The 14,612-nt window shown below is 35.8% G+C and overlaps 1 protein-coding gene across 4 annotated transcripts in view; it reads right to left on the bottom strand.

Moving 5' to 3' along the window:
• Positions 1-14,612, bottom strand: part of uso1 (USO1 vesicle transport factor) — a 46,482-nt gene that overhangs the window by 28,323 nt on the left and 3,547 nt on the right. For 2 of the 4 annotated variants that reach the window (XM_008113076.3, XM_008113078.3), the window contains exons 2-7: positions 10,212-10,298; positions 10,047-10,111; positions 9,491-9,570; positions 4,968-4,979; positions 1,711-1,811; positions 232-334 (exon numbers count right to left, since the gene is read on the bottom strand). In XM_008113076.3, coding sequence (XP_008111283.1) covers positions 232-334; positions 1,711-1,811; positions 4,968-4,979; positions 9,491-9,570; positions 10,047-10,111; positions 10,212-10,298 — 448 coding nt within the window. The remainder of the gene's footprint in view (positions 1-231; positions 335-1,710; positions 1,812-4,967; positions 4,980-9,490; positions 9,571-10,046; positions 10,112-10,211; positions 10,299-14,612) is intronic. The other 2 variants (XM_008113077.3, XM_008113079.3) reach the window with 1 other exon arrangement.

Genomic DNA, 14,612 nt, shown 5'->3' with positions numbered 1-14,612 from the left:
ATGTGATTCGCCCTGAGTCCCCTTCAGGGTGAGAAGGGCGGAATATAAATGCTGTAAATAAATAAATAAATAAATATTTAAGACTGATTTATTTTAGTATGACCTTTAATGAATTTCAGTCTATGTCTTCAGATATACTTCAGTTGTCTTTTTTTCCTTTTTGTTTTGAGAGGGTGTTGCACTCAAATGCAGTTTATAAATGTTCAAAATAAAACTGGTATTAATACTTACCCATAGGACTGACTAATATGATCTGCTGCACTTGAGGTCCCTGCTGCTTTAACAATGCTGTAAGAAGTTTCACTCCAGGCCACCGAACTTGGAAATCAAATTCCTGCAATGTATCGTGTTATGCATCAAAATCCACTGTATTTCATAGCTTCTACTATCCTGTGTATGATTATAGTTGATCTAAGACAAGACAGCTGATTTGTAGTAGATTAGCAAGAGTTTCTGACTCCCAAGCATGTTTATAGTATAAAGCTTTCCCTTCAATGCATTCTTAGGACACAATATACCCCAAATACTTGGCTCATAGTTCTGCTGCTTAGTTTCTGAATAAATGTCAATTTATAATATCAGAACAATGTACTATAGGAGAATTTTAATCTAACACTATGTTTAATCTAAATAAAGCTAAATGAACAACAAAATACCAATTTGGTTGTCTATTTAGATGGAAATGAAAGGCTGTTTTATTGATATCCTGTCATTCTCCCAAGGTGCTCAGGGTACTCCTCCTGCATTTTATCCAGAAGATAATGGTGTACCTTTGGTTAGGCTGAGAGATAATTTAGGTCAGGGTCACTCAGTGAATGTTACTGCCTTGATAACAACTATACCACACTGGCTTGTATTATGGTCATTTATAAGGCCTAGCATCTAAATCTAAAAGACACAGTTGAAAAATGAAAGGTGATGAGGGGGGAGAGGAAAACAGCAAACCCAATGGGGAATTGTATAGATAGATATGAAACGATGTGCAATGACTATTGGAACAGCCCGGATTACACTTGTGGATCACATGATTAATTGTACGGTATTGTTGTAAATGTTTTTAATTGTTTTAATGTATTTTATAATTCTATTTTAAATGCTCATTTTAAATGTACATTGTTTTAAAGGCATCGAATAGTTGTCTATGTGTAATGCTGCCTTGAGTCCTCTCTGGGTTGAGAAAGGCGAGGTAGAAGTGTCGTAAATGAATTGTGTGATAAGGGAAATAACCATTACATCTTTTGCACAGTTCTTCACTTATCATTTTTCTTATATTATATAAGCTTTTTGAAAATCATGAATGTATAGAAATAGATCTCCAGGTTTTTCACAAGAGCAGGAAGAGGAAGAATATGTCTCCCCCCCCCCCCCTCCTTGTGGCTCTTCTTAGGCAACATTTTCCCTAGACTGTTTCTGTACAAAGACAGACCCAGTCAACAACAACAAGTCTAAAAACCGACATGACTGACTGTAGAATTCCACTGCAAAATGTCCCATCCCAGTTTAAACATCACAGGTAAATATGGGATTAGAAATCCTATGATTGTTAGTCATGAATATTTGAAAGGATGGTTCACACTAGTGTATATCTATCAGTAATCTCTGAAACAAACTCTTGTTTCTGCAATAAATAGTCTTAAATTAGTATAGCTTCATTCATGTCAATATTGAAGTAAATAAAAATTTACTCTAAAGCTGTAAAACAATTCTCACCTCTAAATATGTCAACAAAAGAGTGACATTTTCATGCTGCTTAATAAAAATTTCTGTAAATTGGCTTCCAAGATCTTCAACTTGCTTCTGTGAATTTTCTTCTGTAATATTAAATAGCCAATAAGAGAGCAGTTTCAGAGCTTCTGACAAAGACTACATCTGGTAAATATAACAGTGAGAAGACAACTAAATATAAACACCATAAATATGCATTAGTTGTCACACACCACACAACAAATGTACCAAAGTAAATTTAATGTAGTGTAGAGAGATTTCATAGCATCATTCATTAACTTCAACAGGCACTTGCTGGAAAATGTTGGCATGACAGTCAGAGCCTGCAGTAGACTATGGTAATTACCATATTTCTATCGCACCTTTTTTGTACAAGTTTTTGATTTTTTAAAATCAAGATGCAGATTGTGGAGACAGCATCTTAAATAATAATTGGTAGAGATATCAAGAAGCTATAAAAGTGGCAGAAATGTAAATGGAACCTATGGAGTTGATGTGACTTCAGGATGAGCTATTTCTTCCAGTCTAACTATGAATGCTGTAGTGGCTGAAATGAGATCAATTATGAGGATGATGGCAGTATGGAAACGAGGACTGGGCTTTTAATTCCAATACAGTGGTATCTCTTGTCAACCTTGACTAGCCTTTCCAACCTTTAGTCATAAAAGTATCTCAACTCCAAATAAGAGACATCCTGCTGACTGAGGGATTCTGGGAACTGTGGCCTAACCAAATAGTAATATTTCTAAGCTCCGACTAACAGTCACACTGCTTAACAGGAAGTGGTCCTAAATTTCTCCCTCTAATGTCACTCTGCTAATTTTAGCCCCTATAAGATTCTTTAGAGAAGCTTCCTTCATGGCTAGTGCTAAAATACAGAAAAGTTACTTGAGTACTAGGATTGGGAATAAACAGAAGACTAGGCAGTAAGTACAAGTTCAGTTATGGCTGTGTTCAGAGCCAAATACTCACCTTGACATAGAAACCAGATTAATTAGCTTTTTTTCTCTATCTTCCCCATGTCTCATAGGTTCTCAATCAATTTGGACAAAATACATAACTCAAACCACTATTTCTACATAATATGTTCAGCAAATTTCTGAGCTATAATGTATTTCAAAACTGAAATTCCAGATTTCATGAACAATGCCATATCCTTGACATGACTCCTTTATGTTCAGTACCTGTTTAACTTCAAAAGGAAAGCAACACTAGCATGGTCTTCAATATGCAATGGAACTATCTGAACTCAAACAATTTAAATTACACAATCACACTGATGTGTTATTTAGACAAGATTTTGTTGCAAGGAATTACAGACAGACTATATTGATTTATTTATTGCATTTATACCCCTCCCCTAAGCCAAAAAAAGGCTCCCAGAGTGGCTGGTGAGAAAACCAGCAGAAAAAGTATAAAGTATCTTATCCCTACTTTGAACTCAACTTAGAAACTATCAGGATTGCCATGGTGAAAGAAATACAGACCTATCTCAGTGTCTCTCCTATGCTACATTTCTGCGGGTTTATAACTTTTCTGAACTTGGTTACAAGACTGTGCTACATTCATAGGACACTAATATAAATTCCCAAAACAATATGTCCATAATTCATATATGGGTTCAGCTTATTTGCTCCTCCCCACCAAGGTAAATTATTCACTTCTAGATAGCACAATTGCCTCCCTTATTTTCTATTAAACTCTTTACTTTCTCAGTTTGTTTGTTTCCTATTTTCTGTCCACTTTTGTTGGTTGTGATACTCGGTATGTTGTTTGGTTCTTTTATTTGTCTGTGCTTTCTTCTCTCATTTTTGTAGTTTCTTGGGTTTTTAATTCCAACACAAATAATTAAAATGGGGAGAGAAAAAGAGCTAAGTGTAACAGCATTTACACAAGAGAATTTCTTCCTTTTGGCCTGTCACCAGCTAGTACTGATTTCTGGTCCTGATTTTCTCTTTGCTGGGACTCATCTCAACCTAGGTTACCTTTGAAATAAGTTAGGAGATTCCACTGACTGGCCATCCTCTTTTGGAACTGCTAACATCAGAGGGAAGCATTAGCATTTCCACTTGTTGCTCTTCTCTGACACCACCACATTGGCTACTTTTGACTCCTATTTCATAATACTGAGAACACTTATTTTTATGCTGGATGCTATAATATCCTTTAATGCCTAGAGGAAAAGCTCTTCTTCAATTTATTCTATTTTTTCAACCTCTGCAGAGAAATTTATTACAATGGTTGGGCGAGATGAGAACTGGAAAAGCTTAGGACTGGTATGTCCTACTAAGTTCACAATACCCCACAAACAACTTTACATATTATATTTTAGTCTCTCTGATACATGAATTTGAAAATTATTTTAATTTCTTAGGTATTATTAATTTTTTCCAACCCTCATGACACGGATATTCAAAACTGCCATTAAAACAGTTTGTTTCCTAAATTCCCATATCAAGATGTGGACAATTATAATAACTATCTTCTTAAAATGTTAGAATAAATTTAGAAATAACAGAAAATCTAAGCATTTTCTAAGAACAAACATATATACAATGACAACAAAGAAGGGTAACAGTAAAGAAACCTAATAGTTTGTACATGCTATGAAGTAGGTTATAATATACCAGAACTCATTAGTACAATATTGGAACAAAATATTTTAGTAAGATTAGTCACTTGTTAGTGTGATACATTATTCTAACTGTATCTTGGAACTGTGTACAGTTAAAGAGAAACCTAAATCTATACAGTAGCATATGTTAAATAAAGCATGCTTACGTACACACAGCACTGTTTTAAAAGGACACTGCAAATGAGACAATTTTAAACTTGACTTTGCTTCGGTACAAATGCCTTCACCAATTATATCTAACTTCTTTAAGCTTTTGTACCTTACAAGTCAAGGTTAGTGAAAATAAATGGACAAATATTTTTGAACATATCTCTTAATATTAAATCAGCATTTTTAGTAACAAATGAAAATGTGTTTCAGGTATTTTTGTTCAGGACCTGACATCACAAGCTATCATATTATTCCAATGATACTACTTCTAATTACACTGTTCCTCTTGATATGCAAAGAATCAACCGTTTTCGATTTGGGAGTGTAAGAAAAGAATTACAGTTCTAAAATACTTGCAGTGGGATGAAACTTTTAAAGTGCTGTGAGTTGTGAGTCATTATTCCTTCAAACTATGACTAACAGGCACCATGCTAATATAAATTTAGATCTTTTTTACCTTCAGAATCATCTGTAAAGGCAGAGAAGAAAGAAAGATTCAAAATGAAGCCGTTTTCCATTTAGTACAGCACAAAAGGTCAGTTAATTGTATAGAACCAAGTCAAAAGGAAGAACTCCAGATCAATATTACAGTGGTTACTTGATTAGTTTAGCTCAGGTACTCCTAATGATGTATTCCTAAATCCATGCACTAGAGACTGGAAACCATCAAAGATTCTACAGTTTGTTTATCGTAGCTTCCTTTAAATCATGCTCTCCAACCAAGCAGTTTCAGTTCTGTTACAAAATAAAATTGGCATGACACTGCAGGGCGGGCAACATGAAGCCAGAGGGATACCTTTGTTCTTTTCTTCAGCTCCCACAAAGTCTATCCACTGAATCTGTTGCCATGCTACTGAAATTTGGTAGTGTGACAGCATTTTAAATGATGAGCAGGATACAGCTTTGGTTCAGTGAGAGAAATCCAGTAGGATCCCTGGCCCCAGAGAAGCCATAGAATGCCTACAGTTTAGCTGACCATCACCCAAGCTGTTCAAAAAAATTGGCCATCAGGATAATCAGAATGGCCCTCTCCAATATTGGTTTCTTCCTTTCTCCTTGAATTCTCTCTATCAATTGCCATTCTAACATAACTATTATTATATAAATGTTATGCATTTGGGTTTGTGTTTCTCATTCTTTTTGTCTCTTGTCTAGTACAAAAGACACTCTGGAAGGTATCTATTTATTCTGCTTGGGCCATTTTATATACTTAATAATTGATTCATTTGCTTCAAAATTGATAGAACAATATCACCTACTTGTCCTAGTCTGATACACCTTAATACCTGAACAAATATTTCCAACAAATATCACCCATCATCAAATAATTTGTAAATAAAATAAAATAAAATAAAATAAAATAAACAGTCTCCCTGCCTGAGCTAGCTGGGGTGATCTTGAGCCTGGCGTTGGAGTCCCAATGGCTTATAGTGCTGGAGGACTTCAATGTCCATGCAGAGACCAATCTCTTGGGAGTGGCTCAGGGCTTCATAGAATCATAGAATCATAGAATAGTAGAGTTGGAAGAGACCTCATGGGCCATCTAGTCCAACCCCCTGCCAAGAAGCAGGAAATCGCATTCAAAGCACCCCCGACAGATGGCCATCCAGCCTCTGTTTAAAAGCCTCCAAAGGCCACCATGGGACTGTCCCAAAGCCTTCATGGCCACCATGGGACTGTCCCAAATGGTATTGGGCCCTACCTATAAAGTGGGACATATATTGGACTTGGTTTTCTGTCAGGGATGGGAGGAAGGTGGCAGTGTGGAGGAGTTGATCATCGCTCCGTTGCCATGGACCAACAACCATCATCTGGTCAAGTTTAGACTTATTGCGCCCCCTAATCTCCGCAGGGGTGGAGGACCAATTAGAATGGCCCACCCCAGGAGGCTTATGGATCCAGAAGGATTCCTGACGGTTCTCGGGGAATTTCCTGCTATCCTAGTAGGTGATTCTGCTGATGCTCTGATCACTCTCTAGAAAAGGGAGATGATTAGGGCAATTGACACGATTGCTCCGGAGAGTCTCGTTTCACATGGATGAGCTGTATCAACTGAGGAGCTGGCAGCAATGAAGCGTGTGAAATGGAGTCTAGAGTGCATGTGGCATACAACTCACAGCAAATCAGATCAAACATGGGTATGTTCCTACTTCAGGGCATATTCTGTGGCAATCAAGGCTACAAAGCAATCTTATACTGCAGCTGACATTGCGTCCACAATAAACCATCCAGTTTCGAGTAGTCAGTGGGTTGTTGAATCCCGTCCCTCAAGACAGGATCCCTGACCACTCAATTAGGGAACTTTCGGCCAGTGTCCAAACTCCCCTACTTGGGCAAAGTCTTGGAATGTGTGGTAGCCTCACAACTCCAGAAGTTCTTGGTAGACAATGCATTTTATGAATAACACCAATACACAAGCAGCTAAAGAAAATCACGGGGTTGGTGCAATATTTAAATGTCTTAATGCTTAATGTTTTAATGTTTTATCATTATACTGATGGTATATAGTTTTTTAATTATTTGATTTATGGCCATATGTGATTGTTTTTAGATGTGTAATTTTTATGTTTATATGAATGTGAGGCATTGCATCTTTGCCATGTATAATGCTGTACACCGCTTTGAGTTCCCCCAGGAGTGAGAAAAGCGGTCTATAAATGAATTTAATTAATTAATTAAAAATAAAATAGTGAAGCATATACTTATGGAAGCAATTTCCGTACATCTAAATATTTCTTATATATAAAATGCAAGAACTATTATTTGAAGCATGGTTGCATTAATCTCAATTCTGTTTTGACATTCTTTATTTAACCAAAATAAAATTTGATAAAAATATTTTCTACAGTTTTATCTAGGCTTCAAATGAAAAATCTGATTTTTAACAATTTCATGTAGAGCTATATTATCATTACATGTATTCCTTAGTTGTTTTTTTGAACTTCACCAAAATTAGTCTCCAACTAATTGAAAAGCTTTCAAAAACTGATACAAACCTATCATAATAAAGATAATGAAAAAACCCCAGGACCTCTTCACAAGCCAGTTGTTTCAAATAAGATCTAGCAGATTACCCAATATACACTATAGGATCTAATAATGCACCCTGAAAAGCCTGGTCTCCAGATGATCACTCTGGAGGTCTGAATATCAAGATAGAACTGCTCCTTTACACAAGCAACATCAATGTGAAGATACTAATTATTGCACAAGGTACTGGATACTAATTTAGTCATAATTTGAGTGGACCCTTTAAAATCCAGAATCCTGTAATCATAACTAACTTCAATCCACTGGCAGTGTCTTTTCTGTTATTATTGTTATTACTACAATACATTTGGATCTAGAATACTGCTCTTGCATTAAGACATATGTTCTCATGTTCTGAAACAGTTTGGTGAAAAGATTGGAAAAAAGTACAAGTGGACAGGTGGCTACTTTGACCTCAAAGTATATAATTACAATCCCAAGAACAATAGGAAGAAAAAGCACAAGTCGCTTTTTCTTCTTCTTTCCCCTCCCCATTCTCACCACAGCTGAACACATATCTGCCATTCAGAAAAAGATTCACCATTTGGAACTCAAAATTATTATGGAAAGATCTATAAGGCTTACTGCTCATATTTCCAGAAGAAAACAATGATTAAAATAATTTGTGTTTTATTTCTGTCTCTTATTGATTATGTATAACAGGCTATCCATTTGAGAAATAATATTTAACATTTTGATTTAGGTAAGACAAGAATGAGACACACTTTTAATCCACTATATCACTCTTGATTGATTTTATGTGCTTAATCTCCCAAGAAGAAATTGTCTGATGTGGAAGTGTATCCCTAGTAGACTGTTATAGCTAAGGGGAGGATATTCCCACAGTACATAATTTCGCATGATACACTGCACCTTAACTGCCATGGCTTCATCTTATGTATTCCTAGGTTTATAGTTTAACAAAGTATATAGAATTATATCTCAGAGACTTCTAGTGCCTCACGAAACTACAGATCAGAAAATTCCATCCAACTGCCTTGGCAGTTAAGGTGGAATCATAGGTCTATAATTATATTGTATAAAAGATCTGAAATATTTGAAATACTGTATCAGAAAATAAGGTAATTATATATGAGAGAAACAAAAACACTGTAGCAGTTTAAAAATGACCAAGTGCTGTAGGCTCCACTCAGAAGAATGCAATGGGAAATCACTTCTAAGTGTTCCTTGCCTAAGAAAACCCTATGAAAGTCATGGGATCACCATATATCCACAGGCGACTTGAAGGCGTGCTCTGACACACTCATACATATTGTAAAAAAAACTTTCTGCCATAGTTAACCACTTATTCTATTTGTTCAGGCATATGACAGTTATACAAAGATTGTGAACACTGTTTAACACAAATACTACAGTTTCACAAAAAATAATTTCTGAAATAGCAAAAAGATACTTGGTAACTCAAATGCAATGCACATCTATTACTTATGGTAATGTGAACAAGCCTGCATAAGCCATGGGCTCAGACACTTTCATCTCCTCTCTTCTCCTCTGATGCAGCTGGAAGATCAGAAGCAATTACTTTGATTTGAAGTTAGCCAAAGTTCCCTGTTATGTCTGCACGCAGGGATCTGCAAACAATTTTAACAAGGCAAGATCAAACGATATATTATGTATGATCTTGTCCTTTTTGAACTAGCTACTGTTAAAACTAATCACCATTATCTGGGTTCAGACACAAGAGGAAGTTCTCATTAATGTAAAATGAAAGCAGAGACTTGTTATCTCCCTCTCGATGAAGTAACAAGAGAAAAGGAAAGCGAGGGTGAATGGGCACAAAGTTCATGTAGCCTTGTTTTCAGAAGTGCAAACTAAAACTGTGAACTATGGGTTTTTTTTTTACAAAAATCTTCTACTGATAACCAGATGATTAAACAAAAGTAAACCTACACATTTAGGCAATTGTATCATTAAAAATCAAGTGTGTACCTTGTTCTTCCTCTTCCAGATCATTGGAGATAATATTGTAAAGGGTATCCAAAGCATAACCAATTATTTCAGAATCTGAACTGTGAAAACAAATGCCATTTTTACTGAATGGAAAGCAGTGTCAGCATGTTTGAAACATCTCTTCATTAGGATGAATATTCATATTTGGCTCATTAGCAGCAGCTATACTGCAAGTCATGGCATTTTCAATACAAAAATAGGTATTAAAACGTTTTTAATTATTTATGTCTTTCTGGCAATCACTATTTTGTATATGGAATAAGCTCTCCTATATAAATTATCTGTTAACACCATGAATAATTTTGGATTGTTATTATTTTTTGGAATTGCTGAAAATGATTGCTGAGTTTACCATTTAGTACTTGCAAAAGGGTACTCTTTTGATAAATACTGACAAATTTATTTCTTATTAAAAGGATCTTGCAAGTACATCATGTTAATTTGAATTCAATTGCAGCGTGCACTACACAGCAAGGGTGGCAACTGTATGCATAACAAATATCTGGACACTTATTTTTTTTCTTAAGATGCTTACCGATCTGTCTGGAGAACATGGATAAGATGAGGCATAGCCTGAATCCCTACTTCCAAGCGATATTTCTGTTAAGTTCAAGAACAGACATTAACAATGTCAAGTTAAAAGATTCTTACTTAACTGAAAGTTTATCCAAATAATATCAAAGGAACAAAACATAAATACCTTTGAAAGCGATTTTAGTGCACGTACAGCATCCCGACGATCATCAAGTAATGTTGAAGATGCTACTCTATCACATAATTTCTGAATCTATAAGTAAAGAAAACCAAAAACTTACAAGGAGTTTCATTGCATTTTGTTGACTGCAAACATCTTTTCTCTGTAATCCTGAGCTATGCCAGGAGCTGCCACTGGAAGTTCACTACAGATAAACCTAAATCTGTTTCATGGGTTTTAGGTTTTAAAAAGTAATTATTAGGATTTAATAGCCCCTGCCTTTAAAATATTACAGGACAAAGTTATTTCAGAACTTCTATATTAGGCTGAAATATGGTGATGAAATGAAAAGGTGCATTACCAAGGGGGGGGGGGGGCAGTCCAAAGGACAATCTTGGGTGTTTCCCAAGATCACACAACTAAGATTGGAAGTTGGACTGCCTTAATGTAAGAGTTCATCTGCTAAAATATTTTAAGAAACTGGATGGCCTCTCTTGTGACAATTAGCTAAACTTTGCTTTTAACATCTGAGGGATAGAAACAAGTCAATTAGTACATAGATAGTTTTTTATAAACTTACTCTACTCCCTGTCTTTACCAGAAGTTGCTGAGATCTAGGATACACAGTAGAGTCTTGCTTATCCAACCTTTGCTTATCCAATGTTCTGGATTATCCAACACAGCCTGCCTTTTAATAGTCAATGTTTTTGTAGTCGATGTTTTCAATACATTGTGATATTTTGGTGCTAAATTCATAAATACAGCAATTGCTACATAGCGTTACTGTGTATTGAACTGCTTTTTCAGTCGATATGTTGTAAAACATGATGTTTTGGTGCTTAATTTATAAAATCATAACATAATTTGATGTTTAATAGGCTTTTTCTTAATCCCTCCTGATTAGCCAACATTTTTGCTTATCCAACGTTCTGCTGGCCCGTTTATGTTGGATAAGTGAGACTCTACTGTAAAACAAAGTTGAAGATTGCTTATTTGCCCAAGATGTTATCCAAGATGTTAGCTTGATCTCGCATGCAAAATGTTCCAGGCAATAGTCACATTTTAATAACAAATGCATTTGTCGTTACCTTATTACCCTTATTAAAACCCATTTACAGAAGGCATTTACAAATTTATGTTTCCAAAGTATGCCCTCTGTATACCCCGAGGACAGTATTGTAGTCCCTGTGGACTGGGTCAGGTGGAAGATATTAAACATGTTTTGCACTGTTTTTTTTGTTTTGTTTTTTATAAAACGCTCAGTGGGAAACTTCTAAGGGCTCTTCCACAGAGTCATATAGCTCAGAATATCAAGGCAGAAAATCTCATAATATCTGCTTTGAACTGGGTTATCTGAGTCCACACTGCCATATATCCCAGTTTAAAGCAGAAAATGTGGGATTTTCTTCAGCTGTATGGAAGGGGCCTAATGCAGATCATTATAAAACTCACAGGGTCCAAAGAGGAATGTTTCAACTATTTATTGACTGGTGCATTCCTATATGTTACCTATCAAGTACTGTAGCTATTCTAATTTTGAATCTCTAAATTTTAAAAAATGTTTTATGTTATCATTTAAAGTTTCATCACTAAATTTAAACTTGATCTCAATATAATGTCAAAGGATTCACTGCACGTATTGTTAATTTAAAAAAAAAAGCCAGTTACACCAGTATGTAGCTTTCTTTACAGAGAACGGGACTAACAGAACTCATAAATGGAAGAATAATATATCACAGATGGGGAATATTTGTCACCTTGAGAGCTACTTCCTTTCCAAATAACCTTCTGGGGTTATCCATTGATAACTCATCTTCTGAAAAGGTTGAGTCAACCTCTCCACTAACACAAAGCACAGTCACATTTTCAGCCAAAATAAAATCCACAAAAATAAATCATGTAACAAATTAGCAATCCAAAGGCCTTCAACAAGATTACACATACCTCCCCAATTCTGCCACCATACCAGTTTAAACATTCCTTCCATGTGTCCTCCCCACGCACTTGCACTATTCATTTGATCAGTGAGCAGCTGCAGTCCCTCTTCCTCCCTGAGGGATGAAACTTTGGTGTGGGGCCTTGGAAAATTAAACAGTATGGCTTTCTGGGTCAAATGATCCCCTATATAGAATTACCTTCGAATTAAATAGTCTTTTTGTGAATTAATACGTATAGCAGTATGCTAGAGGAAAGCAAATAAGACTGAAAATGTAGGTCTCCCCTATCCTGTTCCAAAAGTCTTAAGGCTTCTACTCTTAGTTTTCAATTTTGATGATGAATAATACAGGTACAATACAGAAAGGTAAAATCTTGCAATTTGTCCTTATATACATTTTAGAATAGGGAAGCTGCATTACATTTCATTGGGAAATATACAGTAAGGCATTAGAAGCTTCCTGATTTTAAGCTCAGACATTGGCATATACATCACAGAAAATATATATTAACACCATATATTTGTGACCTCTGGCCTGGCATCAAAGTTAAATGGAGAGCCAAGTCACATTAGCCTATCAAATGCATTTTCACTCAAGTCTCTAGGTGACTTGTAGTAGCCCACTATAAGATACAGCATGATCCCCACTTTTGCAATTGTTAGAGATGCAAAAGTGGAAAAATTGCCATTTTAAAAAAAAATTGAGAGAACACCTCTCTGAGAAGTACTACAAGGTAACTTTATTGTCAACATCTAGAGAGAACAGACTAATTGAATACACAAATAATCATATCGGCAAAAGTTAAACCCACAAATGTGGAGAGTTGACTGTACATGGGAGGCAATACTGGTAAGTATTCTGAGAAAGAGGCCACAGGTTGGAGTAGCAAGCTCCTAACTGTTTCATTCAGAGAGTGGTGTTCTAGGGATCTGGAGCTACTACTACATTTTGCTTCTTAGTCCTATTAAAACAATGCTGCCAAGAGAGATGTCCTGTGTTGAAAGCAAACAAGCTAGTGGAATAAATAATTTTATTATTAGATATCACTGGAAAGGGATAGTCTTAAAGCCCTGCAAATCAAATGCATCAATTTCCACACAGTATTCCCAACATGAAAACATTTCTATGCTCAGTGTAATGTCGCAAATCCCATTCATACCGAGAAAGAAAAGCCTGTTTGCCTTTCTGTTCCTCAATGAAAAGGGTGACCTCTTTACCACAGTATTATGTAGGCGGGTTTTCTGGCAGCATTTCTGAGCAACAAATGCATCCAAACCATAAAGCTTCAGAGTGTAGGGGCAGCAGGCATTTTCTCCTTGTTCTCATCTGTTTGATCAAAGGTTCACGAACATGTTCATATACTGCAACCTCTGCACCAAGAACAGCCTCTGTTCTGTACAGGAAAAAAATCCTGTATTCAAAAGAGCAAGCCTTGCCACTTTTGCATTTTTCCGTTCTTGGTCATGATTAGGTCAAGCTTAAAAAATGGACCTACTATTGATCCCATCCTCTGTATATAGAAACCAATAGCAAAATGTCACTTTCGATAATACGGGAGATTATTTAGTATTTGTTTCATTTAAACCTATATTAGACTAAAGTTACATCTTACTTTAAATCTATAAGCACTTCAGAATCATTTAAAAATAAATGCTCCACAGATAAAGAGTTGAATAAAGCAACAAAAAGCCCCAAAAACATGTTGTTTGTTTGATTTAATCAAATCTCTTGTTGACGGTTTGCATTACTATGCTATTAAGTCAGCAATGTAGGCATATTATGACTGGAAACAATGTTTACAAAAGACGTGGGCACACTTCAAGTTAGCAGGACCACCTTTGCTATTGATTCAAACCCAGGTGAAAGAATGACTCTGTGGATCAACAAAATGGTGAATCAGAAAGTAGAACCATTGCTAGAGTACTGCATGGACAACAAAATTCAAGTCTCATTTTTGAAAAGCTGACATCTTCTTCTTAAAATAATTGGGTATCCAAAACTCTTGATCAACCAGCCATCTACCACCCTATTTAAGTCTACTGTTTTTCCAATCTAACAATTTCTTACTATGATTCACAAGCTTGATAATTACAATGGGCCCACTGGAGTTTAGTTCCAGGACCCCCTGCAGATACCAAAATCAATAGATACTCAAGCCCAATTATATAAAATGGCATAGTAAAATTGTTTCTCTTATATGAAATTGCACAATCAAGATTTAACTTTCGGAATTTTGGAGAGGGATATTTTCAAGCCATGAATCCATGGCTGCAGAATCTGTGGATACAGAGGACTTACTGTATGTTCCTCAAAACTGGAGATATATATTTACTGGTGTCTTTTTGGGATCCAAGAAAGTCAATCTCAACCCTTTAATTTCAGTGTTTCTTTTATTAGGGAAGGTTGAAGCACGCTGCTGGTATCGCGCCAGCTGTCTATTAAGTAACATGAGAATAGGGAGCAATTCGTA

Source organism: Anolis carolinensis, chromosome 6 (genome assembly GCF_035594765.1).
Source record: "Anolis carolinensis isolate JA03-04 chromosome 6, rAnoCar3.1.pri, whole genome shotgun sequence".
Lineage (NCBI taxonomy): Eukaryota > Metazoa > Chordata > Lepidosauria > Squamata > Dactyloidae > Anolis > Anolis carolinensis.
The sequence above is the reverse complement of the archived record's forward strand: the minus strand, read 5'-3'. Positions and strand labels throughout refer to the sequence as shown.